Genomic DNA, 20,509 nt, shown 5'->3' with positions numbered 1-20,509 from the left:
TAACTCATGTCTGTTGATTGGGAAATGAAGATGTTGGATCCCCTCTATTACATTCAGAATGATTTGAGGCTAGCAAGGACAATCAGAGGGCTTTATTTAATTTTTCAAAAAAACTATATTGGAGAAAGAGGAGATCAAGTAAGAAGTGAATAGTGCCATAATAACTAACAGCAGAGAGAAGTCAGAGCTGTTCAGCTCGTTTTGCTTCTATTTTCTTTGTCAAGCAAAATGGCCTTTGCATTAAAAGTGACAGAACTAAGAGGGGTGGCTACCTGTGACAGATCAGGAGATAGAGTGGGAGCACATAGTTGTCCTTACTGATTTCAAGCTACCTGATCCAGATCAACCATGTCCACAAAAACTCAAAAAGCTAATGGATATGGTTTCCATACCACTGCTGTGACACTTGAGGGACTGTGGGAAATGATGGGGATACTGCAGAAACCAGTGAGGGCAAGAATTCTGATGTTCAAAAAAGGAATGAGAACAGGCTACAAAAGGATAGTCTAGTGAATTTGACTTCACTTCCTAAGAATATTCTAGAACAGATAATGAAATCAATGATTAATAAAGTGAACATCTAATCCAGGAGACCTCTTTTCTGAAGTATTTTGTTCTAGAGTATTTTAGTTTAAGAAAGATATTGATTAAGTGGAGAGTGTCCAGATGAGGGCAATCAGAATGAGAAAGTCCCTTGAGTCTGTGGGAAAATCAATGAGAATGTTTAGTCTGGTTGACTGGGCATCCCGTAAGAGCTGAGGGGCACGTGAGATTGTATTCAAGTTTTTGAAAATCCATCATATGAAAGAGGGATTAGATTTATTCCCTTTGGCCACAGAAGAAATAACCAAAAGCAATCAGTGGAAGTTGCAAAGAGAGCAATTTAATCTTGACATCAGGAAACAGTTCCTAACAATTGGAGCCGTCCATCAACGGAACAGCCACCTGGAGTGATGGGGGCTGCCCCACCTCCCCTTAGAGAGCTTTGAGCAGAGGGCATGTGACCACTGAATAAGGTCTCTGCGACTAGGGCTTCCTCTCAGATGCACTTTGTATAACGGGGCTGCTTAGCTCCCTTCCAACTTTCAGTTTCTGGGATCCTATTATTCTGGGAAGTGGTTGTTGCCTACTTTCAAAAAGCACCCAAATGAATCACGATATCGAGGATCAAGATACCTTGTTTCCAACTGTGGCTGATCAGATCTATGTGTGCTGAGAAGGCTCTACCACAGGTCGGACCCAAATACTCTATGAGAACTGGGATGGAAATGGCTCTAAATTTGCACATCTCATATTTCTTTTGAGCTACTGAAGATTGATGATTACAGAAAACGAGTTAATAATAATATCATTAATACTAGGTCATGAATAACTAACCTTATTTCTTTTTTGAAGAGGATTATTAAAACATTTTAGCAAAGCATTTAACAAAGTATCTCATAGTATTCTTGTAGGAAATTTGGAGAAAGTTGGGCTAGACAGTAATACAATGAGAAGGCTTCTGAATTGGTTGAATAATTGGGCTCAGAGTATTTGCCATCCATATGTCAAATGCTGTGCTAAGTTTTGTGGAAACCAAATTTAAAAAAGGGAAACAGTCTGTGCCCTCAAAGAGATTACAGTCTTGCAGTCGTACAGAGATGTATTGGAGTGAAAAGAGACAAGCAGAGAAACCAATTATTAGGAGATCCAGGCCAGTAGTGATGAGGATTATTAGTGCCTGTGTGTGTGAAGAAAAGGGGTGGATGGATGCAAGAGTGTTATGATAAGGGAGCCACTTGCCAGTGGCTGCTGGAGGTCTAACTCAGACCTGTGAATGGATCTTTTCAAGTGAGAGGATGACAACGATACAAGGAGACTGAAAGGCAGTTGCTGTTATCTAACCTTTCTCCTGAGAGGCCGTTGCATTGTCTGACCTCTGTCTCCTCTTCCCTCTGCCTCCCATCTATCTCATTCCAGTCCACAACACCTGTGTCAGCAAAGGCTGCCCTGCAACTCCTTTAGTTGTTATGATCCACAGCTGTGAAGGCTCTTAGAGATTTGACCTGCCCCTTCACCCAGACGTGGTCCTTAACACAAAAGATGTTGTAAAGATAGAAATAACTGATTAGATAAGTAAGGTAAGAGTGAGAAGTCAAAGATAACACCAAGCCAGAGGACTTGGGTGCCTAGAACTATAATCCAGTGGTTACTAATGCTGCAATGTCAGCTTGGCTAGTGGAATGCCCCAGGGAATCTGTGCTTGGCCCTATGCTGTTTACCCCTTTTATCAATGACTTGGTGCAGGGCATGGGTTCTTTGCCAATCAGATCTGTAATTTCCACAAAGTAAGGAGGAATGCTAGCATGCTGAACAAAGAGAATTCTGATCCAAACGCTGTAAAACACTAGCCAAGTCACTTAATCTCAGTTTCCTCATCTGTACAAGAAGAAGTTCAGATTTGATTTTCAAGGTCCCTTCCAGTGATCCTAAGTGTTGATGTGTGGAAGAGGGGTTACATTTGCTTTATTTGGCTCTGGTGAAAGTTGCAAAAAAGCTAAGTTAGACTAGAAGTCAGAAATACCATTCTAATTTTTTGTTGTTGCCTAGTCATTTTCAGTCATGACCAATTCTCTGTCATCCCTTTGGAGGTTTTCTTGGTAAAGGTACTGAAATGGTTTGCCATTTTCTTCTCTAGTGATTTTTGACAAACAGTGACTTATCCAGGATCATACAGCTAGTTTCTGAGACTGGGTTTGAACTCAGATTTTCCTGACTATAGGCCCAGCACTTTGTCTACTGAGCCACCTAGCAACCTTCTAACATCCTAATAATTAGGGCTACATAAAAGTAGAATGAGCTGATTTGCAAGTTGATAAATAAGTTGTCCTTCCTTGAAAGCTTTTGAATAGAATTTGGGTGATCAATATGTGACAGTGGAGATTCTTTTTCAGGTGTGGGTTAGAGTAGATGACTCTGGGGACCTTTCTAACTCTAGACTCTGGGATTTTGTTGTGAATATAGCACTTTGCAAACTATAGAGTGTTATGTAAATATGACTTTATTATTATTTGTACTTGGGTTTGAATTTTTTCAGAAACCTGCCCCACCTATTGTTTATGTTATTGTTGTTATATTCCCATGAGGAGTACTAGTTCAGAGTAAGGAGGGACGCTATCTCTGGAGTCCAAAACCTTGAATTCAAATCCTACTTTGGACATCCTCAGTTTGCTCAACTGTGAAATGAGGTGGCTAAATTCTGTTGCTTCCAAGATCCTTTCTAGCTGTGGGTCCAGGATCCTTTTTATTTTTATTTTAAATATGAGGAAGTTGAGACCTAGAGAAGTTAAAAAGACAGATATTACAGGAAGTCAGTAGCACAACCTGGCCTTAAACTCAGAATTCCTGACATTAGGCAAGTACTCTAAAAAACTCAGGAAGGCTTTGTGTATTTAGTGGAGCCATATTAGAATTGGGGATGTTGCCATGTTTACATAACAATTCTTTTCCACCTTTGTGGAAACAAAACATTCAATGCCAGAATTAGCCCGTGGCTAGGTACCATATAGCCTACTCCCCCTGCTGGCTACACTTAACTTGCAACACCCATAGGACCAAGATTTGCTGATACACAGAGAACCTCAGATTTAGAAAAGTCATGTAACCCATACCTGAGCAAGAGGCCCCTCTATGACCAATGGTTATTTGACCTCTGCTTAGAGACCCCTGTAACTGGTAACTCACCACTTTATGAGATGACTCATGTTCCTTCTGGAAAGCTCAAAGTGTTAGCAAGCTTTTCTTGATGTTGATCTAGAATCGGCCTTTGTAACTTTATCTCATGGTGGAAAAATATATGCTCTCTCATACATAACAACTTTTAGATACCTGATCCCACCTATTTTCCTCTACTCCAGGTCACTTGAGTCACCTTATCAGCAAAAGCTGTTTTCGATTTTCATTGAGAGGAGACATAATTAAAACTGCAGCAGAAGGCTTTAGGCTTGACACAACAGATCCCTTTCTTTCTATTGAGAGGGGGAGAGAGAAACCAAGGGTTCACTATCTCTCAGAAGTAGCGTGCCCTTCAACCTACCCCAGTGTTTATGGGATGTAATTGGGAGTGATATTGGTGGCTAAACACTAAGGTTCGGAAAAGGTCCAGAGGGTTAGATCATTAACTATCAAAAGGGTTCGACACCATTTCCTGTGATTAGTGACAAATTTGGAGGCTATTGAACCTCGTGAGTTTAGGAAACTGGTATCACGGCAGGTAATTTTGGTCAGTGACAGTGAGGAGGGAGAGGCAACAACCAGAGGAGACTTTTATGGTGACTTCAGTGTCCACTTTGGGCACAAACTCACTACAAGTCAATGCAGCTGGTGTCTTTCCCCAGGGTTGATGTGTGGGAGTGTGAAAGGGAGGAATGAAAAGTCAGTGATTTTTAGTGGGATGAATTATAGACTTACACTTGAGTAGGCATTTTTCCAGTGTGCAACACACATGTCCCCATAATGTCATGGAAAACCTACTTGCCTTGCTTGTAACCTGGCTCTGTAATTTAATTGCATTGTGTGACCTTGATGAGACACCTGTTTCCTCCTGTGTACAATAGAGACAATAATGAGAAGGTTTTACCTACTTCATAAAGTTGTGGTGAAGAATATAGCTTATAAACCACCATGATAATTTTCCTTACAGATGCCCATGAGATGGATCATGGGCATCATTGGTTCCATTTTTCAGTGACAAAATTGAGATTCAGAGAGGTAAAATGACCACACAGCTAAAATCCCCCCTTCTGCAGGAAGCCCTTCAGGAAGATCTCCCTTAATTCTAGTGCCATCCTTCTTTTAGTAATCTCCAGTTTTTGTGCTGTTTGAAGCTTGTATACATACAATCGTTAACATGCTATTATGATTATTAGCTTGCAAACTATTTTCTCCGTCTGGTGCCTGGCACATAGTAGACATTTAACAAAAATGTATTAACTATCAGCTAGAAAATGTTTAATTGGGGTGTTGAACCCAGGTCTCCTAACTCCCAGCCCAATGGTATGATTATGTATCAAAAATTCATTCATTATCAGACTTCCCCACAGACTATTGCAATGGTCTAGGCAGTAGCTTGAGGAAGGCCCACATCCAATTACAGGAAGCATCAGAGAAGAGATGTTGCAAAAGTGAGATCCATGGCCTTTGCAACAGATTGGATACGGGGGGTGAGATATAATGAGAGGTTATGGATGACTCCTAGGTTGCAAGTCTGGGAAACTGGGAGGATGGTGTTGTCCTTGACGGTAATACAGAATTAAAAGAAGGGGAGTTTAGAGAAAAAGATAAGGAGTTATGTTTTGGACATGTTGAATTTAAGATGTCTATTGGACATCCAGTTCAAGCTATCTAAATGGCAGTTGGAGACAGGAGATTAGAGGTGAGCAGAGGCTGAGAATCATCAGCATGGAGACTGTAATTAACCCCCATGTAATTAAGTCCCATGGAGGCTTTTGAGATCACCAAGTGTCATAGAGGGAGAGAAAAAGAGAACCCAGGACTGAGCCCTGAGGGACATCTGTGGTCAAAGGGTATGAGCTGGAGGTGGATCAAGCAAAGGAGACTGAGAAGGATCAATCCCAGACGTAGAAGGTGAATCAGGGGAATGCAGTGTCCTGAAAACTTAGAGAGAAGAGATTAATCTACAATGTTAAAGATTGCAGAGAGGCCAAGTAGAGTAAGGATTGAAAAAAAGTCACTGAGACTTACAACTCAAAGATCCCCAGAAAGAGTAGTTTCAGTGGACGGATGAGTTTGGAACTGGATTATAAAGGGGGAAGAAGTGAGTGACAGGAGAGGAAGTAGAAGCGCCTAGTGTAGCTGGCCTTTTGTGGGGATTTGGCCATAAAGGGCAGAAGAAATATAAGACAGTGATCACGGGATAGAAGAGTGAGTGTATTTGTAGGAGATGGAGAAGGAACCAGAGAGTAGACAGAGATATTGAAGATAAGTGACAGAGTGGGAATGACAGGTAAGGTGTTCTGTTGGGGGAGATTCCCACATCTAATAGCTTAATTGCCGAACAAAGCTCTTAATAGAGCTTATTATTATAGTTAGGCTTCTTTGAGATACCAACGTCTTGTCTTCTTGCCCCATTAAGATGTCACTTGTGTACTGTAATTTGGGCCAGTTTCATGATCCCCATTCCCTTGTGCATCACTCTAAAATTATAGAATCTCTGTGGTGAAAGAAACTCCGGAGATCACCCAATGCAACAGCCAATCAAAGCATGAATCCCCCACAATTTAAATAATAGTAATTGCTAGTAGTTACTTATATTATCTTATAGCCCCTCCCACAACTTTGTGAGGTAGTTAACCATAATTGTTCCCATTTTACAGATGAAGCAACTGAGGCACATAGAATATGAGTTCCTTTAGAAATCATAATAAGATTCAAAATGTGAAGGAGAAGATGGATGTGGCAGTATAAATCACTTATAATCCTCTTTCTACATCAGAATGAGTAATCACTTGACCAACCAAAGCCAAATGAACATTTGGCTCCATCTACACATACTCCTCAAGGCCAAATGCTCCATTAATCAGAGGCCCATCTGTTCTGTTCAGGGTGGGATTTGACACCTCCATACTTGGTGGAGCCCCCTAACAGCCAAGGCCGTGGACCCCATTTTCTTCCACTGTTGCTTAGTTTTAAATTGTGCTATTTTTTTTTTCTGAGTTAGAATTCATTTTGGAGGAAACTTACTTTTATGACATGGCTACATCCCTTTTTGATATAATGAACTTTTCTTTTGATTGAAGATCTGGCACTGCTCAATCCGTAGATATGAAATCTAGTGATATACAATTACTTAACATTTAAAAAATGCCTTGCCAGGCAGGGTGCCTCCCACCCTTCTCCCCCCAGGGGATGGATAAACCTGACAAATCAAGGGTGGAAAAACAGGCCAGAGCTCTTCCTCATTGTAGAGAGGCTCCATTCCTTTGCTGTATCTTGATTTAGATAGAGCTAAAGATCAGAAGGAGATCAGAAGGTTGAATACATTTAATTAGTTTTCTGAGGGTTTTTTTTTTTTGACAAAGATTTTTACTTAGTTCGATTTTTTTTCTGTTTTAACCCTTTGATTTTATTTTAAATTTTTTTCATATGATCTGGTTTTGACCCATACCAACAAAAACCCAACAGATACTCCCTACAAAGTATATCTGAAAAAAAATTAGACAAAACCATCTAAGTGCAAACACACATTTAAAAAAATAATAATAGCTTTTTATTTTCCAAAATATATGTAAAGATAGTTTTCAGCATTCATTCTCACAAAACCTTGTGTTCTCAATTTTTTCTCCCTTCCTTCCCTCCACCCTCTCCCTTTGACAGCAAGTAATCCAGTATTAAATTAGATAAATGTTAAACATGTGCAATTCTTCTATATATATTTCCACATTTATCATGCTACACAAGAAAAATCAGATCAAAAAGGAAAAAAAATGAGAAAGAAAAAAAAAAGCAAATAAACAACAACAAAGATGAAAATACAATGTTGTGATCCAAACTGCAAAGACACATTTAAACCAGAAGCACTTATTCAATAATGACTGTGTGCAATACCCTGGGGCTCTATCCTGGGGAAAATATCACATTTAGATAAGACACAGTCCCTATTCTCATCAACATTCCAATTAGGGATAAGACACCCACACAGCTGGCTGGAATACACAATATTGCATGATAAATGTAGTGGAGAGCCACAGAACATCATGTGGGCTGGGAGAGGGAAGGTCACTGGAACTGGAAAGGCTGAATTTTTGTTCCCCATGTATTAAATTTGAAGAAAAATTGTTCAGATGACATTTCTCTGCCTTCAATGGCAGAAAATACACAGGCACACATGCAGAAAGCTGGCAGTATGATGTTATGGGACTGAGGAGCAGGGACCATTGGCTTGAATCCCAGCCAGCTTTAACAGTAACTAACTGAAAAGACATGGATAAGTCACACTTTCATTCTGTGTCTTAGTTTGCAGATCAAACAGACTTAATCATCTCTGCAATACTTTGCAAATTTTCAATTGCTTTACACGTATATTACAATGAAAACCAAACCTTTATTTTTTTTTTTAATTTAATAGCCTTTTATTTACAGGATATATACATGGGTAACTTTACAGCATTAACGATTGCCAAACCTCTTGTTCCAATTTTTCACCTCTTACCCCCCACCCCCTCCCCCAGATGGCAGGATGACCAGTAGATGTTAAATATATTAAAATATAAATTAGATACACAATAAGTATACCTGACCAAAACGTTATTTTGCTGTACAAAAAGAATCAGACTCTGAAATATTGTACAATTAGCTTGTGAAGGAAATCAAAAATGCAGGTGTGCATAAATATAGGGATTGGGAATTCAATGTAATGGAAAAACCAAACCTTTAAAATAGCAATAATAGTTAGCACTTATGTAGCATTTAAAGGTTCATAAAGTATTGGATAAATGTCATTTTGGGATAGCTTGATGGCACAGTGGATAGAGCACTGGCCCTGAGTTCAAATCTGGCCTTATACACTTAACACTTACTAGTTGTGTGACGCTGGGCAAGTCACTTAATCCCAACTGCCTTGCCAAAAAATAAATAAATTTGTCTCATTTTAGCCTTACAAAAATTCAGGGAAGTAGGTGCGATTATTATCCCTATTTTATAGATAAGGAAACTGAGGCTGAGAGGTTCAGTGATTTGCCCATGGTCTCACAGGTAGAAAGATTCTGAAGTGAGATTTGAGCTCCAGTTCTAGTAGTCTGCTCACTGCTTGACCTGACTACCTCAGTGAAACAAGTGGGGCCCATGAGGACATGGAAACATGACAATCTACAGGCCCCCCCCCCAATAAATTCTTTGTTTAATGATACCAAGTAACCTCAAGGGATTTTCCAGAGGAAACGACTATAGCTCTGGAGCCTGCGCCAAACTCCCCAAGAGCCAACTGAGAAACCTTGAAACAGTGAGACCATATTATCGAGAGAGAGAGAGAGAGAGTGTGTGTGTGTGTGTGTGCGCATGCGCGCACAGGCGTGATCCTCTCACATGAATGAACTATAAAAAAAATGAATTGTTAAAGTTCATTTTTAAAAGGCCTTTAATATCTGTAAACGGAAGATTTTTCTTGTAAGTGAAAAGAGTAAGCCATCTCTTGAGAGACATCCAGAAATAATGGGAAGAAGATCAAAGGAGGAGCTGGGAGTCCCAACTCTGCTGAGATTTATGGGTTGACTGTGGCCAAGTCATCTTCTGTCCTTGACCCTCTGTTTTCTCATCTGGAAATTGAAGGGACTGAATCTCTAAGGATCTTTTTGGCCCTGATTCTCTGTGTTCTATTTTCTGTGATCCCTTTTAGCTCTGACATTCTCTCTGTTTACGTTCTAAGATCCCATGCAGTTCTACCATGCTATGATTCTATGAGTGAGATAAGGTCTTGAGACATTATTTAGTTTAACCATCCCCACCTCATCCATTTTAGGAATTCCTTCAACATTGCTGGCAGATCCAGCCAGTCTTGTCTTTCGAAAGCTCATATTATGGTGAGTGTTTTTTCTGCTAGGTCTTCTCTTTTCTCTCTACCCTCTTTTTTGGGGGTTACCTCCTTACCTTCCATTGGTTTAATTATCATCTCCATTCAAATAACTCCTGGCCCTATAGATCCAGACCACTTTTTGGGTATTTCAAACTGGAGTTTTGTCATAGTCATCTCAAGTTCAACCTGTCCAAATTTCAACTTAATTATCTTTCCTCTCAAACCCTCTTCCAAATTTACCTATTTTTATTGGGGATTCTACCAATTCTTGTAGTCACCAAGCTTCATAAACTACTATTTCATTTGAAATTATGCCATATATCTATTCTATTGTCACATCTTGTTATTTCAATCTCCTTCTGATACTTCCTTGACTACCATTCTAGCTCAGGACTTTATCACTTATGGCCTGGTCTATTGTCAGTAGCTTGCCCCGTAGTTCAGTCCAGTTGGCCTTTTTCTATTTCCTCATACACCACACTTATTCTTGTCTTTACACCATTGTCCTGGCTGTCCCACTTCCCTGGTATTATCGTCTCTCAGAAGGCCCCACTTCTTTCGAGTACAACCTGAGTCCTTTCCTGATATCCTCCACTGCTAATACTGCCTCACCCCTCAGTTGATCATGTACCTCTCTTGGATATGTCTGCATATGAATATACTGGATAATAAGTAGCTTGAGGGATTAGTTCAACTTTTGTTTCATTTCCTCAGTGTCTGGCACAAAACAGGTACTAAATATATGCTTATTGATTAGCTATTTGAAGTGTCTCTCCTCTCCAATCCTTCCAGTGTCAAAAGGATTTTCCCAAAGTGGAGGCTGAACATTTTATTCCCCTGTGCAATTAACTAATGGCATCCTATAGCCTCTGTTCTGTTTTAAAGTCCTTTGCACTCTGGTCTCATTCCTCCTTTTAAAATCTATCACTTCTCACAGTCAACAATCCAGTTTTCTTACACATGAAACTCCTTATCTTATCTCCATCTCTGCACTAATTTTCCCACAATTGTAACATATCCCTATCTCACATCTACCTTTTTAAAATCCCATTTTTCATTCAAAACACTGTTCAAATGGCCTTTCCTGATCCTTCTAGCTGCTAGTGTTTTCCTCTCCCAAAATGTATTATATCTATCATCCATATATATACATTTGTATATATGTATTATGTGTATAGATATCGTGTTTATAGGTGTGTGTAACACAGGAAAGGGATCAGATTAACAGTTTAGCTCAATTGCTATTGTGTATAATCCCAGCTCTAAATCTCAATTGCTCCTGCTCTGGCTTGAGTCCTAGTTAACCTGGCTCCTTAAGGCTCCCTCACCAGGCTAGCTAGCTCTACCATTCTGCCTGCAATCCCAACTTTAGGGTTTTTGTGACTTCAACCAGCAGGTGTCATTGGGATCACTTCTGGCACCTGAAACGAAGGAAGACAAATAATACAAAAGAGAAACAAACATCCCCAGACCCATTTTGAGAGCTAGAATAAAAGAGAGGGAGCAGGGGAAGCATTTGCCTTCCCCGCTTAGCGGTTTAGTTCTGGCAACCACACCAGACACTGCAGATAGAGGTTGCTGAAAAGAATGAAGCTGAAATGATGACAGAAAAGGGAGTGAGTGGTTCAGCTTCACCAATTTTAAAGATGCAGGTAGCCAATCAAAGGCAACTACCCCAGCCACATGTTAGAGAGACGCAGCAGACTCTGTGTTAAATAGAACAGCCCATTCTGTCAAGCCCCTCAGGGACTCCCCCCCCCCCCCCCCCCCCCCCCCCCCCCCCCCCCCCCCCCCCCCCCCCCCCCCGCCCATGCTCCATGCATGTATACGTGCATAAGATAGTCATGTGGGTGGGCCCCTCTGAAGGATGATCTGTAAGCTTTTTGAGAGCAGGAATTGCCTCATTTTTTCTTTTATATCCCCAGAAGATAGGACAGTATCTGGCTTATAGTAAAAGCTTAATAAATGCTTGTTGATTATTTGATTCTCTGTGGGCACCTTTATTGAATCATCTACGTTTGGTGTGCTTTAGGCTAACGGCTTTTGTCCTGAAGTCCTTTGCCCAGTCACGGGGGTTTATTTTCATTGATCCTAAGGAGCTGGTATCTGCCAAGGACTGGATCATTCGTCATCAGAAGGAAGATGGCTCCTTTCCTGCTATGGGAAGAATATTGAACAAAGACATCCAGGTAAGCAGAACAATACTCTCAAGTCAAAAAGTCAAATCAACAAGCATTTATTAAGCACTTCTCATAGTTTATTTGATTCCCATGACAATCCTCAGGTTATAGATAGTTAGGTGGTATTATCCTTATATTGTGTTCACAGCCGAAAGTTGTATTTGTTAAGTTTGCCTAGTTTCCTTCCAATTCCAACAATCTGAGGTTCCTTGATGCTATTCTTGGGAATTTTAGTGGCAAATCCAAGCCCTTTCTTTTTTTGTTGTTGTTAAAGCTTTTTATTTTCAAAATATCTACATAGATAATTTTCTACATTCACCTTTACAAAACCTGGTATTCTAATTTTCCTCCTCCCTTTTTCCCACCCTCTCCCCTAGATGGCAAGTGATCCAAAATATGTTAAACGTGTGCAATTCTTCTATACTATTTCCACAATTATCATGCTACACAAGAAAAATCAGATCAAAAGGGGAAAAAATGAGAAAGAAAACAAAATGCAAGTTAACAACAATAAAAAGAGTGAAAATACTATGTTGTGGTCCACATTTCCCACTATCTTTTCTCTGGGTGCAGATGGCTCTCTTCATCACAAGATCATTGGGAATGATCCAATCTTTTTCTTAGATGTCTCCTGAAATTATGGCCCCAGAGTTGGTGCTGCTGTGAGCCTCAAGTGAGATAACGCATGTAAAGCACTTAGCATAGCTTAAAACACTGTGTTATTATCATTATCATCCTGGTCACCAGGCCTGCAGGCTAGGCTGCTGGGGACTGCGTCCCTGGTGCAGCCTTCTCCCTTCCGCCTTCTGGGTGCAGGCAATGGCTCTAGGACCACACGGGGCAGGCTAATCAGTGTTTAACATCCATCTGTATGCACACACCATTAATCTGACTTAAACTTTCTTAAGTCCAGACAAGCAACCAAACAATAAAGCAAGCCCTAATTTGCAGAAATTGCCCATTTCTGAGGCACGAATGCTCTAACTGAAAATCTAGGCTTTCACCTGGGCCAGTTAGAGCTGGCTCTCATAGTCTCCCTACTAATCAGATAACGGTGTGGTGCTTGACCTAGGGCTAAGTAGAGGTTTAGGAAGGACTTGAGAAAGGTTCTGGGGCACCGGACACCCCAATCATAGCAGCAAAGCGTGGAGAAGGCTCCAGTCTCGGCCCTTTCTTAGCACTCAAAGCACCCATCCTTTTCATGCCAATTTGATACGGGTCAAGGAACTGGAACTGAAACACACACTCATACACATACTCACATAACACACTTGTACACACATATACAAATTTACCTTCATACACACACTCATATAACACACACATATACATAAAAAAAAATGCAAGCATGCTGATGCCCATAACCATACAGATACACAAATATACATACATATGTATCAAAACACAACCAGAATAACAAACATATTCATTAGAAGATGGAGCTGATGTAGCCTCTTGTGCCCTGAACATGAACAATACTTAATAAATTTTGAATATTTCTATCGAAATAAATACACAAAGGCAGCTCCCCAGTTATGTTTAGTTAGTTGTGTTACTCTAGGCAACTTAACCTCTGAATGCCTCAGTTTCCACAATCTGTAAAATAGGGGTCATAGCATTTACTCAGAGGATTGTTATAAGGATAAATGAGAGACCATATCTAAATTATATGTAATAAAAATACATATCTTAAAGTTCCTTAGAAATGCTAGCTATAAGGTACATGGCACCTCAAACAGACATATACAGGGCAATGCGTGCCGCTGATCTGGTTTCACTTCCATTGCATTTTGTTCCCTAGGGTGGGATCCATGGGAAGATCTCTCTGACTGCATATGTGGTGGCTGCTCTGCTGGAGACGGGAATCACTTCTGAGGTAAAGGACAAGGAGTGCCTGCATTTTGGGGGGATGGGGGAGATGTGTGATGGACACAGAGATAGGTACAAGGATTGGAAGAGAGACAGATGGGGAAGAGATAGAGGAGGGAAAGAAAGAGACACAGAGAGATAGAGAAAAGAGAGAAAGATGAGAAAGAGAGAGAATATGTGGAAGTGTATGTTTGTGCTGGAGGCATAGGGATTGAGATGGGAAAAGCAGGTGACAACCGCTTCTCTTGATAATGCGGTTCTGGATGCATCCGTGCTCACCATATGTGACTACACCATGCCCCCAATTCCCCCCCAAATCTGCAGCTTCATCATACAGGCAGTGGCCTGTGCTGGGAGCCCAGGGGCCAGGAGAGTTGTCTAGTCATGGAGACCCACCTTGTTAGCTATATTGCTGTCTGAGCGTCTGCCAGATTGCTCCTAGGAGAGGGATCAGGTGCAGAAAGGACCTTTTGCCCATTTCAGGGAAGGAAATAAGCTTTTATATGACATTAGTCTGTACCCGGCACTGTGAATATTATCTCATTTAACTCTCACTGCAACTCTGGGAGTTTTACAAAGTTTTACAAAGTCACACAGTTCAACAGTGTCTGAATTCAGATCTTCCCTATTCCAGGCCCGTCCCTGGCCCACCAGTTTTCTCAAGATCCCAGGTCTTGTTTGTGGAAATGCTCATGTTCTCCTTTGACAAGAGCAACTTAGTGAGTCCATGTGATTTTGAGAATATGTAGAGAATGGTGAAATATAGCACAGGGTGAGAAGATCCAGATTCAATTCTTATTTCTGCTTCAGGCCAGCAGAGGTGCAGTAGCAGGAGCCCTGGGCCTGGAGGTGGGGAGCGCTGGCTGACTTCAAATCCAGCCCCTGACACTGACTAGCTGTGTGAATCTGGGCAAGTCAGTGAATCCTGTTTATCCCAGTTTACTCTGCTTGAAAATTGGGTTTCTAATAGTATCTACTTCCCAGGGTTATTGTGAGGATCAAATGAGATAATATTTGTAAAGCATTTTGCAAACCTTAAAGCACTATGTAAATTTTTCTTATTATTATTAGCTATTATTTCTTATTATGTTATTATTATTAGCAAGTTCCTTTCCTTGTCTTGAGTTCATTTTCTTCCTTTATAAAATGAGGAGCCTTCACTAGATGACTTCTATCCCTATTTTGGCTCTGAGCTAACATTGATCTCAGTCCTCTGAGACCTGGGACATGGGACTCTGGGAAGTGAGCAGAATTTTAAGTGAAAAAAGTCGAAAGACTCAGACTGAGTCCCTGTTCTGTCAGTTACGTCCGGTGAGACAAAGAACAAATCTTTTCAGGCCTTTGCTTCCTCATCTTTCAAGCGAGGGCCTTGGACCAGGTGACTATAAGGTCCATTTCAGCTTCTTCACCTCTGAAATGGGGATAAATATATACACTACTTGCCTAGCTTAGAAAGTTGTTATGAGAATACTTTACAAGCTTTAAATTGAAATGTAAGGGTCATTTATTATTGCTATTATTATTATTAAGAGTAAAGAAGGTAGAAGGATTACATTTCAGGCAAGGACTTTGACTAGAGGAGGAACCAAAATGGGGAAGGGGGATAAAATGACATTCTCTGTTGGGAGAGGACTCATAGAAGCAAAGAAACTTGTAAGGGCTTGGGAAAGGGAAGAGTTGGTAGAAACATATGGTCTTCAAGTAGCTTGAGGGTTGTCATGGTTATGTGGGATTAAATTAATTCTGAATAGATCCAGAAGGCTAAACTAAGAGCAGTGAGGAAAAGTTACAAGGAGACTGGCTGGATAGGAAGAGGAAAAAGATTTGGACTAAAGACATGTTAAATTTGAGATGATAGCAGGACATCTGAATTATGTTTAGAAAGCAGAGATTATGGACTGGAGCTCAGGAGAAAGGCCAAGATTGAGGCTATAGATCTGGATTTAGTGGCTTCTATTCCTTATTTTCCATTCATCCTGTTTGAAGTTTGCTTTGTATATATTTGTTTGCATTTTGTCTCCCCTGTTAGTTTGTAAGTTCCTTGAGAGAGGGACTGGCTTTTGCCTCTATTTATATCCCCAGTGCTTGGCACATAGTTGGTGCTTAATGAATATTGATTGATAGAAGTAGGAGTTGAAATTGTGAGAATGGATTTGGTCACTTTTGGATTGGAGAGAGACATGGGACAGAGCAAAGACTGGGAAATTCCCACAATTATGAGAAAAAGAAAAGGTCCGATAGAAGGAGAAAGACTTCAGTACTCTACTGTCATGAAAATCAGAGTTTCAGGAGAAAATAGTAGTATCCTACTCTGCCAAGTCAGGATAATGTCCTTGAAGGAATGAACCAGAGTTCTGATTTAGGTCAGTTTTGATCTTTGTTTCTCTTTGACCTCTTAAAATCAAAACTGAAGCCTATAAATGAAGAGATGTGAGTGAATGTCTGATGTGTGTGTGTGTGTGTGTGTGTGTGTGTATGTCAGTGTAAAAGTGTGAGAATGGCTCTGTCGGTGTCAGTTTGTCTGTCTGATTGCCCATGTATATGTGTGTCTATTCATGTCTACACAAGTATTTGTGTGTGTTTTTGTTAATGTTTAGTTTTCCATCTGTGTACTTTTCAGTTTCAGTTCAAACACTTATTAATCACTTGTGTACAATATTCTTCTCCAATATGGCACTTCCATGGACATATTGTCTTTAAAAGATGTAATAACAGAAATAATTTTGTTCAACAACCTTCTGGTCCTTAACCAAGGAATAAGGCAGGGAGGCACGTGCTCACCAAAGGTATTTGCTACTGTCGTGGAAAATGTCCAGCATTTAGTCCAGATGGAAAAGGGATGCCCTATGGACAGTGAGGTCCTCCAGATGCACCTGTGTGGGAATGATATTGTGTCAATCCACCAAGCCCCAGAGCACTGATGAGCCCAGGGTATGCTATGAATAAGTGTACTAAAGAATCTCCTAAATGAAAGGGCGAGACTTGGAGCCAGACTTTTGGAAGCACTAAAAAGTTTGTCCTAAATAGTCACACAGGAAAAAAACAAAGAGAAAAAGAATGTCTGTTGTCCAGACTAATGTACAGCTGGGTGGATGACCCATGAGCTGGATGAGCCAGTCGCTTAGAGAGACACTATAGTTGGCCCAGCTGGGATGAGGTTGAGGAATACTTAGACTGCTGTGGAGAAATTCTGTAGTGCTTTGAATGACACCCAAATTGTTCTGTAACAAAACTCCCTTTTTAATATCAACGTTCTCCTGGAAATACTGGACAGCTGGAAACCATGGAGTAATCACTGCCTCCAAGTTGTCCATAAAATGTCAGGCAATCCAGAAGAGTTTTCTGGCATTTTAAGTGGACTTCCTGGACAAGAATGTACCAGACAGCCTATGGAAGTCAACACCACAGGAGAACATCCAAGTCAAAGAAATCGCTGTTCTGCCGAAATATTCATGTACAATGCCTTATTTAAGTATTTGTGCATCTAACTAGCCTTTCTGTAGCACTTGAAGGCCTTCAAACCACTTTGCATATGTGAGTTCATTTAATCCTCACAACAACCCATTTTGCAGATGAGGAAACAAAGGCTAAGAGAGATGAAGTAAACACTTGCTCATGATCAAACAACTAGTAAATATCTGAAATGAGATTCCAACTCAGATCTTCCTCTAAGTCCAGTGCTCCATACTGCCTATATATGGGATGGGGGTAATAGTTTGCGAGCTAGGACTGCATAATTTGTATTGTTGAAGAGAGATTAGGCTGGATAAGATGAGGTTCCTTTCAACTCAATCATTCAAGGCTTCCCAAGGAACGAATGGAATTTAAATATCTCCAGATACAACATACATCCAGGAATGGCCCAATGATCCTATGAGCCCTTTGTCTGGGCTTTGAAAACAGCCACCTCTGCAGGCCTAGGGGTGAGTACCCAAAATTATTTGCACGTTAATTTTTAAAACAAAGTGGTCTCAAAAACATTAATTTAAATTCAAAAATAATAAGAAAATAAGTGGTCTCCTGATGACTGCCTTTACTTCTTTGAACACCAGCTCATATGACAGACCATGGCAAAGACTTTATATCTGAATGGACTAGGGCTGGTTAAAAAGATTGGATTTATCCTCCCCCCTGCCCCCACATTAACGCATGTGCAGTAAAGTGCATATGCAATGCATTCATTCATTCTACAGGCTAATTGTTATTCTGTAGAAAACTCTCAGCACTAAAGGATATAATGCAAAGGCAAATAAGACATAGTCATTGCTTTCAAGGAACTCAGAGATATATGCAGAAATTACTCTGATGTAGCTGGATCTATGATAAATACATTAAAAGAGGCACAAAGTTATTTTGGTTTCTGTTTTGCTTTTTGGAGGGGTGGGTGATGTATGTGGGGAAGGAAGTATCAGAAAAGACTTCATGAAAAAGGGAGCCCATTAGCTGAACCAGAAAGAAAAGAAAGAGATTCAACAATTGGATATTGTCAGGGAATTAGAGGATATGTAGCTAATCAGATTGGGGGGCAATTAAGTGGTATTGTAGATAGAGCATCAAACTTGGAGAATGGAAGATTCATCTTCCTGATTTCAGATCTGTCTTCAGACACTTACTAGCTATGTGATCTTGGGCCAGTCATTTTACCCTGTTTGCCTCAGTTTCCTCATCTGTGAAATGAGCAGGAGAAGGAAATAGCAGACCATTCAAGTATCTTTTCCAAGAAAACCCCAAATGAAGTCAAGAAAAACTGGACATGACTGAAAAATATCTGAATGACAAAAAGAATCAGATAACTTTACCATGAGAAGGAACTTCAGAGATCCTTTAGCTAAACTCCATCTTATGAATCCCAACCATAACCCTAAGTGTGGTGTGCAGCTCGTAAGACCTCCCGTGACAGGAAATACTTCTTCTCTAAGACAACTCAACACTGAAGTATGGATGCTAATAGCTTTGCTGTGCCTTCTGAGCCCACAGAGAAGTATTGAGTCATTTCAGCATGGGAAACAGCAAGACATGCAGCATTTTAATATGTCGACAATCTATAGTTCCCAAGGGCCGTGATTAGGATTACTTGAGGGAAAGGAAGGTAGAAGAGCAAATTTTGATTTAGGACAAAGAAGAACTCCTTCATCCCAATAGTTCAAAAGTAGATTAAGCCATATGTATGTGTGTATGCATATAGATGTCTGTGTGTGTGTGTGTGTGTGTGTGTGTGTATGTGTGTGTTATACCTTTATCTCTATACCTTTGGAGGTAGTAAGCAACTTGTGATGGTACCCAGGTGAGGGAAGGTGTTCAATGATGCATTTGTTGGAGGATTGAGCTGAATGTCTTCGGAGGTACCATACCATTCTGGGAGAAGTGGGTCAGGAAAGAGACTGCCCAGCCTGAGCCCTCCAAGTGACCCCTACACCCGGCTGGGAGGATTGGAGGTGCGTCCGGCAGGTTCGGCTCTTTCTCGGCAGCCTGACCTCTCCCATGCTGCGTGTGAACACGTTTATGAGGCATCCGGCAACATTTTCCATTTTACAGCACAGAACCAAATGTGGTTTCTTTTATTTCTAAGCCTCCAGGGCTAATTGGGCCCTTTTTCCCTGTGCTCAGCTCCCCACCTGGGTGCAAACCAGGGCTCAGGTTCCAAAAGGAGAGAGCCCGACACAGAGACCCCCACTTCTGGAGCAACACAACTCCTGGCGGGGCTGCTCTCTCTGCAAGCGAGCCAAGGGGGAAGAGTAAAGGTCATACCCCAGAGGAATGAAAGGAAACAAATTACATCAAGTACAATTACATTGTTTCTATAAATTATCAGGACTGCGTTCCTGAGAAGCGAAGTCATTGCTGTTCATAAAACATGATTGCAGGATGCAGTCACCCCATTCACCCCACTCCCACCCCACCCAGAGACCTTTGGACCTTATTATTCTCCAGCATCTGCTCTGCCCTCCTTTGTGAGGAGACAGCACAGAAAATAGGACAAGACCTGCCTGCCTTCAGCACCACTGTCATTTGCATCACTTTCCCTTTCCCATTGCCCCCAGCATTGTGTGTCACCAAGTCCCATCATCTTCCCTGGGTCTCCTTTTCTTCATTTCTTAAACAAAGTAGTTGCCCTGAATCTTCAGGGTGTGTAGATTTTAAAACTAGAAGGTCTCTTCTAATCAATTCTTTGATTCTTTATTTAAGATGCAATCTCTGAGGTCCAGCCCTAAATCATATGAACTATGAAGCTCCCTCTGAATGTACTACAGTCAAACAAGCCACAGAATGCCTCCCGGTCACCAACAGGCTTAAGATCCCCAGTTCAAGAGCTCATCCTGATCCCTTGGCACCAGGATCTGCTTCCCTGAAATTACTTTGGATTTGCTAGGAAGATATCTTTTTAAATTTATTTGGGTTCACATTGTTTCTCCCAGTAGCATCCTTGGGGAAAGGATTTGTCTTTTTTTTTTGTTTGTTTGTTTGGTTTTTTTTTTTTTTTTTTTTTTTTTTTTTTTTTTGTTTTTTTTTTTTTTTTTTTTTTTTTTTTTTTTTTTTTGCTGAGACAATCGGGGTTAAGCGACTTGTCCAAGGTCACATGGTTAGAAAGTGTTAAGTGTCTGAGGCCAGATTAGAACTCGGGTCCTTCTAACTTCAGGGCTGGTGCTGTATCCACTGCACCACTTAGCTGCCCCTGGATTCATCTTTGTGACCAAAGAAATGTCCACTGTACAAATGAATATGGGAGTGGGTGAATGAATGAGTATTGAGCAAGTCCTTTTTTCTCTGGGCCTCAATTTCTTGATCTGAAGTATCAAGGAGATACATTGGATAATCAACTTCTGAGCTCCTTTTTCAGTTCTAAATCTGTGTGAGCTGATGATCAACCAATCCATGTTAGAGGTAAGGAAAT

General features: G+C 40.7%; 1 protein-coding gene across 1 annotated transcript in view; it reads left to right on the top strand.

Moving 5' to 3' along the window:
• The window catches only part of CPAMD8 (C3 and PZP like alpha-2-macroglobulin domain containing 8), a 155,073-nt gene that overhangs the window by 92,884 nt on the left and 41,680 nt on the right, over positions 1 to 20,509 (top strand). The window contains exons 28-29 of the mRNA XM_031947976.1: positions 11,601 to 11,757; positions 13,550 to 13,624. Coding sequence (XP_031803836.1) covers positions 11,601 to 11,757; positions 13,550 to 13,624 — 232 coding nt within the window. The remainder of the gene's footprint in view (positions 1 to 11,600; positions 11,758 to 13,549; positions 13,625 to 20,509) is intronic.

The sequence above is a fragment of the Sarcophilus harrisii genome, chromosome 1 (assembly GCF_902635505.1).
Source record: "Sarcophilus harrisii chromosome 1, mSarHar1.11, whole genome shotgun sequence".
Taxonomy (NCBI): Eukaryota; Metazoa; Chordata; class Mammalia; order Dasyuromorphia; family Dasyuridae; genus Sarcophilus; species Sarcophilus harrisii.
Note: the sequence above shows the minus strand (reverse complement) of the source record. Positions and strands in the feature narration are given on the sequence as shown.